This window comes from Pempheris klunzingeri, chromosome 10 (assembly GCF_042242105.1).
Source record: "Pempheris klunzingeri isolate RE-2024b chromosome 10, fPemKlu1.hap1, whole genome shotgun sequence".
In the NCBI taxonomy this organism is placed as follows: Eukaryota; Metazoa; Chordata; class Actinopteri; order Acropomatiformes; family Pempheridae; genus Pempheris; species Pempheris klunzingeri.
In genome coordinates this window covers 1,275,001-1,289,814 of record NC_092021.1, presented here as the reverse complement: position 1 = coordinate 1,289,814, position 14,814 = coordinate 1,275,001, and the positions used below count along the sequence as shown (strand labels likewise).

At 42.5% G+C, this 14,814-nt stretch overlaps 1 protein-coding gene across 1 annotated transcript in view; it reads right to left on the bottom strand.

Annotated features, from left to right (window-relative positions):
• Positions 1-14,814, bottom strand: part of vwa8 (von Willebrand factor A domain containing 8) — a 65,774-nt gene that overhangs the window by 50,581 nt on the left and 379 nt on the right. The window contains exons 2-14 of the mRNA XM_070838256.1: positions 13,707-13,784; positions 13,433-13,563; positions 12,908-13,018; positions 7,429-7,596; positions 6,807-6,971; positions 6,198-6,247; positions 5,964-6,072; positions 5,771-5,875; positions 5,498-5,626; positions 4,128-4,262; positions 3,970-4,047; positions 1,212-1,372; positions 893-1,006 (exon numbers count right to left, since the gene is read on the bottom strand). Of these exons, the coding sequence (XP_070694357.1) occupies positions 893-1,006; positions 1,212-1,372; positions 3,970-4,047; positions 4,128-4,262; positions 5,498-5,626; positions 5,771-5,875; positions 5,964-6,072; positions 6,198-6,247; positions 6,807-6,971; positions 7,429-7,596; positions 12,908-13,018; positions 13,433-13,563; positions 13,707-13,784 (1,534 nt within the window). The remainder of the gene's footprint in view (positions 1-892; positions 1,007-1,211; positions 1,373-3,969; positions 4,048-4,127; positions 4,263-5,497; positions 5,627-5,770; positions 5,876-5,963; positions 6,073-6,197; positions 6,248-6,806; positions 6,972-7,428; positions 7,597-12,907; positions 13,019-13,432; positions 13,564-13,706; positions 13,785-14,814) is intronic.

Here is a 14,814-nt window from a genome sequence, read left to right as displayed (position 1 = left end):
GAGAGAAGAACGGAAACCTGCGCTGCAGTGCACAATAAAATCCTGGTGGATACACACAAACACACACAAACACACATTTTGTCTAAGCCACAGGAGTGGAGGAAGAGGAAGTGGGTTTATTTCAGCCCAGACGCCCAACCACAAACATCCTTCCTGCCAGCTTAGGTGGCTTTTTAAGGTGTACACACACACAAATGTGTGTGTACACAGACACACACTTCACGAGCCAAACACAGGGAACAGTTAGGGCCATTTATATACAACTTATTGAAACCAAGCAGTGAAATAATGTAAATGTTGTCTTGTGGCTTTGGAAAACATGTCGCAGTGTTTTGGTGTCATGTAAATCTTCGAACTCGTGAAACTATTAGTAAAAGTGGAATCTTAGATCACGTTTCACCGCTGCAGACCAGAGAAGACTTTTACTTTTGGCTATTTGCAGTCTGAACACCTAACAGGATAATAACAATAACAATAAGTTGGATGATAAGAATGCTGATCCAGAAGGAAGTTTCAAAGTTTAAAATACTTTTACATTTTTAATAATACTTCTACTAATAATAATAAATAATAACCACCACATTTTAAATACATGTTTCACGCTCTCCTTCTAGATAGTCCCGAGGTGTGAGACAGAGTAACAGAGAGCCTTCAAAGGTCACCACATCAAAAATCTGAATGCCGTCTCTTGTTTACCTGGAATACTGTTTGTCTTTAGTCTGTGCCTCGCTCTCTACTTCTTCCTGCTGTTATGGCACTAATGCTGAATGTCTTTGAAAAGCCAGGCACCACAACTGTCGCAAATACAGCTTCTAACATGATCCTGACCTCCCACACATAACCCATCGACGTCTGTGAGCTGACCTGCATGTGCGTCTGCATGTGCATGTACCTCTCTTGTAGCTGCTGGTCACTCAACTGCTGTTGTTCCTTTAGTGTCTGGTATCTGTCCCACCTCAGCAATCTGGTCCCATCATAGAGATCCAGCTCCCTGTCATGGAGTAGCCTGGGACACAAAACACAGTAGAATGAGCTGAGAAAAGTGTGTGTGTGTGTGTGTGTGTGTGTGTGTGTGTGTGTGTGTGTGTGTGTGTGTGTGTGTGTGTGTGTGCGTTTGTCATCTACAGCACCAGCTCCCTTTACTTCTGAGACAAAGACAAATAATACAGAGAGTAAATAATGGACACTGTATTTTCAGGAAGCTGAAGTACCTCGACAGCACAGCCAGGGTTCCCAGGTTGACCCTGTGTATACCATCAAGAAGCAGCAGCTTGCCCTCAATGGCAGCAGTGACCAGAGGAGACGGCCGCCACGCTGTGTCTCCGTTAGGGAGAGTGTACCTCTGCTGGAGAAGGTCCCTGGCTGTCATATCCTAGAAAGAAAATCATGTGACAAAGCTAAGAGAGGTGAAGGGATTAAGAGCAACACAGGAAGTGGTTCAGTGTGCTAGCGTGCTTGTTATCACACAGTGGAATTGGATTAAGCGAGCTGAGATTTTCTTGCAATCACACACGCTAGATTTTCCGGTTTTAGCCACGTCCCCACATGATCTGGCCCTGCTGCTAAATCTGATGTCTCTGATTTACAGATAACTACTAATGGCACATTTCTGTTTGGGGAGAACACATCTGTTTAGCGAGACTGTCACATTCACTATCACACTGCCGTGTCATGGCAGGGACGGGCCACAGAGCAGGGGAGACAAGTGGAGCTGCACAATTCGTTCCAGGCGGTGATGACTGAACTGCAAACTGCTCTGCAGCAAGAAGGCATGTTTTTCATGCCAAAAACAGGTTCTATATTTTCCATTCGGTGCTATCATGAAGAAGAATTAATGGTAAAAAGTGGTGCCATTCTATCTACAGCAGAAATGGCCCATTAAAAGGTAAGAGATAAATGGACAGCCTCTTTAGCCATAACTGTAACAAACTCAATAAAACAAATTCAATAAAAACCTAGCAGGTCACTGGAGAGTTAATTTCTCTCCCATGACCTGCTTGGCCTCCTGGTGATCTACACAGACCAGCCATGTTGTTGTCGTTGTTGTTGTTGTTGTAGGTAGGTAGGTCTTACTTACTTTTATACTTTACATGCATATACATGTTGATGTTGATGACAATTGATGGCATTTCCTAAATCATAGTGTATATGCCTCCATCATGCCCTCCCACGTTACTACCTTTTACGTTCTTGGTGTAACTAATAACATTTACCCAAGTACTTTGCACTTTTACCTGACTTAATTTATTTCAAAGTAAAAGCTATTTAGATTCAAATTGTAAATTGTGAATAAATAATAAAATAAAATGCTGCATTGTTGTTAAACTACCCTGCAGTGTATATGAATTAGGCTTGCCACATATTTCCATCCATCCATCCATCCATCCATCCATCCATCCATCCATCCATCTATTGTCTGTACCGCTTATCCGTCAGGGTCGCGACTTCGGGCGAGAGGCGGGGTCACCCTGGACTGGTCACCAGCCAATCACAGGGCCGACACATAGACGGACAAACACTCACTCTACTATGCTAGCACGGGGAAAACATGCAAACTCCACACAGAGAGACCCCAGACCTGGAACCTCCTTGCTGTGAGGCAACAGCACCATGCCGCCCCCACATATTTTCACTTGAGTAAAATTTTGAATGCTGTACTTTTGCTTGTAATGGAATGTAATAAATATCAGTATTGCAACATTTACAAAGGTAAGAGATACTTCTTTAACCACTGGTTAACAAGGTGCGTGCATGTGTCACCGGACCTTTCTTTTGTGCCCTCTGGAGGTGTGTGATTCCGCTCATCACCTGTAATGATGGTCAAGCTTCTCATAATGAGAGCAGCATAACTGGGCTAACATCCACCTTCTTCTTTTAAGCTTTTTTTTCTACAAAGCTGCTCCCCACAATATACAATGCACAATTTAATCAGGATACATGGATTTGTAAATGTAAGTGGATGTGGCTCAATGTGAAAGTACACCTGGTTTGTACATCTGTCTAAGCATCTCTATTGTGGGGAAAAATGCAGGAATTCCCCGTCTTCCTGCTATTCCATGATGAGCGTCTGTATAACACTATATGTGGAATACTGTACGTTATATAAATGTTCATTTGTAATGCTTCCCCTCTAGCCCCTTGTGTTCAGTTACTCTGAAAGAATGTATCCTTTTTGCTAGAAAAAGAGGGAAAAGGTTTTTGTTATTATTAGCTTTTTGCCATTGAAGGACACACATCAACACATGATGTACTTCTATTGCTCCTCTAGCCTAACATGTCACTTTGTTTTCCAAAAATGGGATTTTCAGGGCTGACTAGATGAATTGCCCGGCAAAGGATTCCACAATTCCCGCAGCACAAGTCACCCCTGACCTCAGCCAGCTAAAAATAGCAGTAGCATGATGCATTAATACATAAGGCTTCAGCACACCCGTTTCCTGCACGATCATCACTCGACTGACTACGTTCCAGAAAACCACACACACACAAGTCTGACAGTCCGGTCTTTTGTCTTGTGGCAGGCCCCCTTAGTGTCTATCTTCTGGCCAGAGTCAGTTTCTGGCCTGACGGGCCGCCTAAGGCCGAGGTAATAGAAGCCAGATGTGGGTATTTTAGCCAAACTGCTATCCTATTTCTACATAAACCTATTCCATCCCACAATACAGTACCTTCTCTGGTTTGACCTTTGTTAGATCCATGCTCATTCAAACCCAACGCTTACAATTTAGATGAATTTGAACATCTCCAACCATTGCCTTCAAAACTCTAATCAATCATCTTCCCTGACTGAGAGCAATCAATTAACTTAACTGGAGTAAAGAATGGTGTGATGGTGTGTGCAATGCTCTATCTGATGGTTACACACTATTTCATCACACGCTCTGTAGTCTTGCTGTAGATGATACATGTATGTTGCTCAAGACTTAAAAAAACATCTACCTGAATCTTTCGAAGACAAGTTTTTTTTACCTGGTAGAGCATCACTGGCTCTATGTTGTAACCCAGCATCTCAGCGAACTCCCTTGCAATCACCGACTTGCCACAACCCTAGACAACACAAAATTATAATTAAGACCAGAGATCACAGTCACCATGTGCACCACGTCTGTGAATACTGTGTGAGCTACCTTGGCTCCTATCAGACACATGTCCTTAATCATGTGTGACTGCATCATCTCAGCCATCAGCTGGGAGTGGCTCGGTGTACTGATGAAGGTTGGGCTACTGTTGGGCGGTCGGAGCTCCTTAGTGCCCGCTGGAACCTGAAGATTGATGGACAAAATAAAGCTGCTGGTTGCTCTTCCATGACTGTTTCTTTTCTTATTTAAGCTGAAGGGGAAAGTAATCATTTAAATAAACCACAATTCAAAGAATTGGCACAAAAGAAGATAGTGTTAGCAAACAATCCATGAGACATGCAGGACAACACATCAGAGGCCAAATGAATTAAGAGTGATATCACTTTTTTTAGCTGGATCAACAGCACCGCTGTTCTTACAAGTCTGGAATATCTCGGTTCTTCCAAACCCCACACAGTGACTCTTAGTTTTATACCCAGGAAGAAGAATTGAAGACTGATAAACATGTGTACTTTACAGACTGTACAGCGTCAACTATAAAGCCTATAAAGTCAGAGACAAAATGGTCAAGCTTCTCAAACAGTGTGTCTGCCTGGGACAGCTGTGGCTCAGAGGTACAGTGGGTCGTCCATCAAACCCCAGCTAGCTTCAGTGTGTGAATGTGTGTGAAAGAACAGTCTCCTCCAACTTAGATTCAAGGAATGATGGACATCTCTGCGAAAAGTATGTTTGTTTTATTGTATGTGTGTTTTGTTAGAAACGTATTTTTTATAGTCATTATTTCATAAAGACCTAATGGGCAAACACGAGCACCAGCGATTATTTAGTCTGATAATGTATGAAAAGTAGAATTACCGCCTCGTGGTTGTGCGCCTCCACCAACCACTGAAGTTACAGATCAGATCCGTGTCTGAGCAGACCCAAGATCAGTGTCACCAGCTCAGTATCAAACCAAATCACAACCACCTCTTCTGTTCCTGAATGATGGCGCTGAATAGTGGCCAGAAAAGGGTTTGTGCTGAATATTTCGATGTCATAGTGAAGTTGACTTTTGACCTTTGGACAACCTGAAAACCTTTGGCCACGGCTAAAACAAATAATAATGTAACAGCGCACAAGATTCCTGTCAAACATCTGTCTTTCAAAATTCCAAAAGGTACTGTGTTTTTGACCTTTAGCGGTGCTATGGACGTGAGTCTCTATCTACACAGGTGATGCAGTACACATTCCTGCCAATAGTTTCATATTATTTCACTGATCTACAGGTAACAGAAAGGCATGAAGAAACACAGCGTGAAGGGGACTGCGGGATGCTTTAATTCACAATCACAATAGAGCACCTCATCTCCCCACGCACTGTAGTTCAGTCTAAATGGTCTTCATAGCAGATTGGGGCTTTATAGCCAGTCTACATGTACCTGAAAGGTGATGTCCTTGTCTGTGACACGTAATGTGACATCTGCTTGGCCCTCGAGATCCTTTGTCATGGACACACTCAGAATGGCGCTGGGTGCTGCCTGACGATGACCATCCAGAAGCTCAAATCTCTGTGACAAAGTGCAATAGGATGCATGTAGGCCCAAATGAACGCCTTTGAACGATGTATCTTATCTTGTGTTCAGAGCATAACAAGCACGCACATTAGATGGCTGTTAGGAACATTTCGACTGGTGCTTCACATCCTGACTTACACTGAGTACGCCCTCCACAGCAGTGCGCCCTTCCTTGCCCAGGATGCTGTTGTAGGGGTAAAGTCTCTGGACTAGCTGCTGAGAGGACAGCATTGGGAGAGAGTTCTGCAACGACACAGAAAAGTCTTTACAGTAGTAGCCATGGACCCTCTCCAAGGGACAGTAAAGAAGATATAGGTGCCTGGATTCTCACCAGCATGTAGACAGCAGGAAGCAGGTTGTCCACAGGGAAGTCGGGAAGGCCGAGGTTGGATGACTCCTGGGAGCATAACGTAGTGGCTAGAGACAGCAGCTGGGACACCCTGACACACAGGATTCAATAGAATATTGCACATGAGGAACTACTTCAGAGACTGCAAAAGAATTCACGGTCTAAAAATCCATTTACAAAGGTCCGAGCATCAGTGAGCGTCCACTATCAGTTTACCTTTCTGCAGCAATGTTCGGTCCTGCTGTGTACAACAGCTCCAACTGGTCCTGAAAAGAAAGCATCAAATGAGGACAGCTGTGGGGCTACACACTTAGATCTTCTTAGGAGCACTTGGTTAAAAACAAATAATGGACACAGACAAAAGTTTAAAGGGCTCAAGTTCAAAATTCCAAGACCTGCTGAAAACTGTGAGAGGGTCGACACACAGAGACTCACATGATGTGAACATGAAAATGAGACAAGCAGCGTAGAACGTAAAATCTTAACTAAATGTTTTTGACACATGGAAAACCAGCCTGCTAATTTCACAACTGATTTTTCATAGCGTACAAAATATGATGGCAGATCACAAAAATTGCAACTATAGAAAAATTACATTCAACACAAAATGTGTCTTTCCAGACCCAATAAACAGATCTTGCTGTAAGCTTTACTTCTAGGGGCTATTTTGTGATACAAAGTAGTTCCAGTAAAGTTTGCTCACAGTGGGTTATGTGCATTATTCAGGGTAATGAAAATAGGATCTGGGGAGCACAAGTACGAGGATGAGACATTTTGGTGGTGGGAAATCGTTGATGTTACATAATCTTTTGTTCCTGAGCTGACCTTGAATGGTAGGTAATAGATGTCTCTGGCCTGGAAGCGAGATCGCAGGGGAGGATCCAATGGGTTGCCCTTGTACTTGGGGACAGGAAGACCAAGAGCGATGACCCGAAAGTCTTCACTTACACGGACGATCTTCCAGCTATCCAGCTCCGCTTTGGTGTGCTCCTGCAAAGTGTCAAGGTATGGCAACACTTCAGTCATCTTCTGCTGTCCATAACTCACATTCCTGCCATTTTACACATTTCAAATGAAATGAAATGGTGCAAAATGTTGCACGTGCACAACAAGAACAGATTTTGAATGTGACATAGTATTCATGGAAAGAGCATTTTTTTCATCTAAGCACTGTAGTAGTGTGAAAATTCACTGCTTAAGCGTGAAGATTCAGAAAGATACGGCTCCATAAGCAGCAGCCGTAATCATTAGGAAGAACTGTTTTTTCGTTAAATGTAAAACGTGGCTAACTGGACACCAACCAGACACAGGAGTGAAGCCTATGACCCTGTTGTTCTCCTTAAAAAGATCATCAGTACATTTAAGTCCAAACCAGTGGGCTTTGATTGAGACTGCCGTCAAACCCTCAAGGGTGTTTGACTTATGTAAGCGAGTGTGCTGCCTTGACCTGCAGCAGCTTGTCGTAACGCTCTGCTGACATAAGGAAGCGTCCATCCTCCAGCTGCATCTCTCTGTTCTCCAGCAGGTTGTTAAGGACGGGCAGGACGTTTCTCTCTGCCTTCTCCAGTCCCTCCAGGACCAGGACTCGGCCTTGTGTTGCTGCCCTCACCGCACACTGGGGACAAACACATATAAGCCAAGAGACTAATCAGTGCATTCAATCAATACTCCAGAAAGAATTAGAGATGTGGGGGAAGATGTTGGTGTCAGGAGATGGCTAACTTTAAGGCTAAACTCTGCCCAATGCAATCAGCTCAATCTCTGGTCCAATCTGTAGCTCCAATGTCTCTACAAAAAGAGCAGTTCGACTGTGCATCGGTTCTTACTGCCCATGTTTTAATGACAATATGAGCTTGCCATAAAGCCTTTCCTGAGGATGTCCTCAGCTTATTGTGTTCAGTGCATCCTCCAAAATACTCCAAACCAAGCTTCAAAATAGTCGCAGCTGTTTTAGGAAGGCCTATTTTCTCCCAACACATGGATTAGTTCAGCATGAGTGTGTACACATGTATACGTGTGTGTGTGTGTACACGTATATGTTTGTGCATACATGTATTTGTGTGCGAAGGAGCAGATTTCTGCAGAAATCAAAAAGCACATCTGACGTCAAGAGGCAGGAAACTTTAGCTGTCTGGGTGAACCACAGAGCAAGTGGCCATATAATTAGGTTAACATGTAAATACGTGGCAGGTTGTGTGGGAAGCAGAGCCATAAAACTATAGTGAGGACCAGATGCTCTATATTTAACTCTTGATCTGTTTTCGGCACTCACGCTGTAATCAGATAATTGTTAGAAATATAAGCGATGAGGGATGGCGAGAGACGGGAAAGGAGACAGTAGACAGGCCTTGTTTTCTGCCCGACACCGTTCAGAAGAAAGAACAGCGTCCCACCAGATACTGTGAGGCCTCCAGCAAACTTTTAGCAATGAATGTTATATAGAGCTGAATGAATAACTATTGAAAAGACCAGGAGTATGAATATGAAGAGGGATCTGTGGTGATATACAAAAAACATTTTCATTCAGTATCATATCCCACGATGTCTCTTTGTGCTGTGTGTAATGTTTGCTCCTCATTCTGTACAGTATGTGCTGTGCACACTAGTCAAATAGCTTCTGCGTCCACTGCACCTCATTTCTGGACACACAGATTTATGCTGAACCACATTCACAAATCAACTACTTTTGTAGGACCAGACTATGTTTTTGTAAGAGTTAGGAGGACAACATGTAAACTAATAAACACAAATCCTTGTTACTTTGTGCTTTAAGGCAAGTTCTGAGCCGTAAACTAGCAAGTGGAACACAACTGAGATTGAAGAGATGCAAAGCATTAAATATTCTAATAGATTATACTATTGCTAGCATATTATAGAGAAATTATATTTAATATTTGATGTCACAAGGCGTAAAGCAGTTCACTATTTCTGGCGCACTTGACAAGCGGAGTTTTCACATACCTTCAGCTCCCTGATATCTAGAGTGGGATGTTCTCTGTCCACATTACATGAAAGTACAAGGTTGCGATTTATTTTGGATCTGCTGCGGTCATAAATCTCTGTTGTTTAAAAATTGTTCTGTTCCTTCTGCGTGGCCCAAATACCTGGTTATTAGTTTCTAATTTTACAACAAACTGTTCCTGTTTTTACCCCCACACGTGCAGTTTTGTGTTAATTCTGCATTACCCATGCCAGTGATGCTCTGTTTTTCTCTGGGCCCACTTCACTTCAGTCCTAGTGCTAAAATAACTATCATTAAAGAACATTGTAGTTTCCCTAAAGGTGTATCCAACATTTTCTTAATAATTTGCTGCAGACTCTACATATTGGTTGGCTTCAGTTTCAAATTCAACTCTAGTGGAGGTGGCAAGTTCTTTATTACTGTAACAGAGTCTTGTTTGCAGTGTGGGTTTGAGGTAAGCTGCCTTACATAAGAACCTGCTAACTGGAGAGAGGTGACTCGAGATGCCAAAAATACAAGGAGCATGCATATTACATCTATGTGACTACATCCTTCATACAATCTTGGAGTGGTGAGGTGATGCTTAGACCGAAGGCGGAAAGGCAAACGATGGAAGAGCAATAATGAAGTAGCGGGATGGGAGGGAGGAAAAGAGTAAGCACAGGGACTGACACGTTCAGTCTGAATATAGGGCTCCAAATCAGCACAGAGCCCTGAGGAATACTTGGCTGTTCTAGTTAACACACAAACACACACCTCCTACGATACCAAACTATTCTCAAAGAAAAAGCTTGCTAATTTGCACCCACACATCTTCAGTCCTTCATACAAAATAAGAGTCATGTACTGTAATGAGTACATATAGTCACTCATTGCAGGCACACCACAAATCAACTACATCTCCAAAAAGTTATATCCAACACACCGACTCATAAAAGAGCACATGCCAGATCACCCTGCCCACATTTCATTAGATGGCACAACATTCCATGAGATTTGAGGAGAACCAAAAATAAGCAATCTCTTCACATTTCTACACACCATCAGTAACAGTGCATCTATTCATAAGCTGCTTCCATGGAAACAACAGACACCTGTTTTCATTTTGATGAGAAGGTTGTAGGTGAGCCAGCCTCGGGGAGTCGAAGCGGTTGGCTGGCTCTTCTCGTAGCAGGAAACAGAAATCAGTCTTGGTAGATACATTACTGTGTCGTCAGTGATTGTGGGCCAGTGGACAGAAACAATTCAACAGCATCCAAGATTCTGGACCACGTCATGGACCCATGACCATCTGTTGAAAGTGTCCAGTTTCAACCTTTCTATTTCTACGCCTGGAACCAAGGCTGCGTCACTGTCAACGTGAGTCCGCTCTTGTGGCCCTGCTTTCCTTATGTGCTAAAGCAGGGAGTGATGCAACTTCACGGGGTTATCTCACGTGTAATGGAGTGGTGCATCAGCGGCACACCTTCGGAGGAGACGTCGAAGGGACTTGTGGATTTGGGGAAGATGAGCATTCGTTCTGTGCAGTTTGAATGACCCTAATGAGTGCATGATTTCAAGTCAGCACTACATTATGAGGCCACAGCAGCAGTACCAGCTCTCTGGAGTAAGGCAAGCTTCTGAATCATGGAAACAATAAACTGTAAAACATACAAGAGTGCAAGATACACTACATAATGGTGTCATTGCATGGGAAATGCAGCCACAGCTAATGACAGTTACTGCCCTATGAAAAACAGTCTAATTTGTAAAGTAAAGTAAGCTACTGAACTATCACTGACAACAGTCAATACAGTCACCAGTGTTCACTGGCACACCTAATTAAACTTTCCCCTGTTGTTACCTGCAGCTGTGAGTGACAGCTGAGCATTGTCTGCACTTTGTGTAGAAAAACAGAACTCCATTTATGTCATTTCTAGTCACTGAGCAAAGAAGTTCACTGCTTTTTCAAGTACATTCAGGGAGTTCTGCCACTTTCTGAAAATGAAGGAAAGGCATTTTTTTTACAAAGGTTTAATACTCAAACACTTGCTGTTTTCTAGTCTAGAGCATTCTTTATTACGTGCACAAACTTTGAAGAATTGCTATGTAATGCAGAACTGGGACACAGCTAATGATGAATGAACAATCACAGGCACACAAAGAAATTAACTGGTTGGATAACACATGTTTAACGCCATGCTGCCAGTCATACAAGATGTGATCAAGGCACACATTTGTATGCAGTGTGTCCAATTATGCAGTGCCTACAAGATGACACCACGTCTTCCAGTTGACTGCAGATAGAACACATGATGCTGTACCTGTTCTTCTGCTTCTGATCAGGAGGCCAATTAGTTGGTTTAAAAAGGCCCATTTATGAATTAGACTGTACTATATCATATAGGATATCAGACCAGCCTGTTTCATCACTGACGTAAGACGTTTCTGGAGAGGCTCTGGCTTATAGAGGTCTCTGTGAGCACATCTTTACAAACAACCATAGCATTTTTTTTCATCATAAAATTGGCATGTCACATAGTTTTTTGTAATGCTTTCCACTTATGGAACCATGCCATTCACTTTAGTAAAAGAAGTCTCACCATGAGCGGTATAACTAAGTAGAAAAACTGCTAGAGCCAAACAAAACTGCTGCATCAGCATGGTGATGGCCCTAACACTTAACCTGGACTGGCACCTAAATAGGCCCCTTTTTTCTTTTAAATCATGTAGCCACTCAGGGAAGCGATGGCTAAGGTGAATTACAGAGTGCATACAGCATATTTATAGAAATCTATGCGTACACATATGAAACATACATAACCACAGAATACCACTTTCTTCTGTTACCAAGACACCAATCTACAATAACTGAACTCCCTTCCAGCTTCAGTCTAATTATAAGAAACTCAAACTAATTAGCCGCGAGCTCGCCTGTGTCAGAAGACCAGGGCTATGAGTAAAGTCTAACTGATGAATGTGCTGAGAATAAAACTTCACCGTGATTCCATGAAGTTTATATTTAAACTGTTATGAAGCTGATTTATTTTTACACAGATGAAGCCATGTGCCAATTAGTCGTGGATAATGACGCGACTGAGTAAATGTTAATCATCACAGCAGATCATCATTTGTCACTGCTGTTTTTTTGTTTTCCGCGCCCGTGAAAAATAAATGGAGATGAATGGAGAACAGAAGGTTCTCCTTGGAGAAACCAGCCTGCATAATGAGGAACTGCTGGTCTCCATGGTTACTTGACTTACAAAGTCAACAGAGTGTGGGGGTGTATGTTTGTTTAAAGCTTGATCGATCAAAAAAGTGGCACGGAAAGGAACAGGATGAAAAGGGGGAGGGAGGACATCACTGGTGTCCCCTGGGTAACATCTGGGACACATGTACAGGCAAAACTGAAGTCTAGTCATGTCTCAGTGGTGAAAAAAAGAAAAAAAAAACACACCAAATTTATAGATATGCTCCATGCTCTGATTACTGACAGCTTGTTTTCAATATGGGCAAAATCAGTTCTTCATAGTGTCAGACTAACATTTAGCCAGGACCTGATTTACTGATACTAATTGTGTGTTTCAAGTCTATTTAATTTTTAAAAATCTGAAAAATCAAAGTATGTTCGGAATGGCCTGTGCAAAACCACTGTCAAGTCTAAAGCTGGAACTTTCTTTTAGTAAAACCATCTTAGTGCAGCATAAACCTAATCCGCAAACATCTGCTCTGGTTTTCTCCTATTCTCCTTGTTGTGTCTGTCTAGTGGTGCTCGCATTCATTTGGCTCTGACAGAAATGCATGTGATCATGTCAGAGGTCACCCCTGTAGGACACATAAATGGGTAGTACTGGAAGTGAAAGGCAGAGTACATGCTGGAGAGGTCACAAGTCTGTCACAGGGGTAACACATATGTACATACATCTTATTTTACAAAAACTTGGGCTCATTTCAAGCGCTGCGTGTTAGACAGTTAGACATTTACCTGGTCTATGTAGAAGGCCGTCCCTGAGCGGATCTCTCTCCTCTGTTTCAGGTCAGTCTCTGTGGTGTCCCTTGACAGAGCAACATACTCTGCTTCTCTTTTGGTCAACTCCTGGTCAACAACAAGGCAAAAGCTTCCGCTTCAGAAAACCAGGGAAATGTTTCAGGCAATAAGACAAAAGTCATAAACTAAAACAACAATAACATATTTCAAGGAACCAGTTGTGAAAAGAGTCTACTCAAAACAAATGTGAGACATTGTCCAAACAGAAATTCAGGGATCATGAATAACATTTCATATATTATAATGCTTCACTTCCAAATGTTTAATTTCTTCACAATACACATCTAAAGACTTTCACATACAATAATGTGTTACCAGAAACCTTTATGCAACTCTGTTGTGTCCACTAATTCATATCCCATATTGGGTTTTTTGGGGTATTTAGTTTTACAAACGTTTCAATACATAAGAATTTTCAAATGCCGTCACTTCACAGCTCGTCTGTGTGTTTGTTATACTCACAAGGTACTGCATAGCAATGGATCGTCTCAGGGGTCCTGGAGGACCAATGAGAAACACATCCTGACCCAAAAGGTCTTTCTGCATTATCCATCGTAGGTGCTGAGCCACTGTCTGAGGTAGGGAGTCTGAAACTAGTAACCGCCCCCCAAAAAAAGTTTTAGTCACCTTTGCTTGATCTGTTGCTGCTGTCTTCCTGTAATTTCATGCAGACATATATTTTGTAAACACACACACACACACACACACACAAAGAGAGAGAGAGGAAATGACATACTGTGTTTGACAGGCACAAGCTCTGGATTCCGGGGTGTTTTCAGTTTGTAAGCGATTTCACCAATCTTTACTGTGTCACCTGCAAAAAATGGGGTAACCAGTGCATGAGTTGTTTTTTCACAGATGCTTCTAGTGATAACCAGGACATTACGGTACCAGTTTCTACTGATATTCAACTTTTACTGGTGCCAGCCATGGCTGATACGTTTGATACTGTATCACAATAATAATACTGTAAAAACACAGGTGGTTAATGTATTGCCAGCTGATAAACAGACCAGATATGAACCTTCACGCAAGCATCATTTTTAGTTTGGAGTCTTTTGCATCTATTGCATGGATACCCAGAGCAAAACATCGGTTTTTCTTCAGTCTGCAGCACAATCGGCCTTTTTCTAGGAAGACATTTTGACGTGTCATAATGGGAAATGCACAGGTCTAAATAATGAAATTAGTGATGGCTGGATTCCATTTAGATGCTTCAGTTTCAGGGTCTTGGTGTTGTGCGTGCGGTGGCTCATTGCCACACTGTCATGGCTTACTGGGACACTTGGAGTAAAACCTGTGCTTTTGCTTTGACAAGACACAAAACACAAAACTGTTTCAAAGTTGTAACGGTGTCTTGGCCAAATAAAGATGGCTGACAAACAAACATGCCTTCTGGTTGTGTGTGACCCAAGAAAGAGTCTTTGAGCGACCTGGACATGCCATCAAAACAGAGCTTGGTGTTCTCAAATGGCAAGTTCGGTGGTATCCATCTTTGAGGAAAAAGTGTTTATTTGCACTTGGGCTATTAACAACTGGCCTGAAGAGTTACAAAGTCCATGTGGGGAGGAGGAGGAGGACATGGTTGGTGCATGGGTCAAACACAGGGCCTTCTCCCAGAAGACTGTGGTGTCAACAAAGACTCTAGAAAAAGGGAAGACAAAATATACCCTTTCCACAATACACCTGGGTGTAATAGTCACATTGGCTGTTCCACCCTGGGTGTTAATAGCATGTGCTAAAAAACAACAGCATACAAGAGGCTTAACTCTGTCACTCATGTATAACTGCATATAGCATAAAGTAGTTCCTGTGCTGGCATGACCTTTGACCTACTGCAGTGT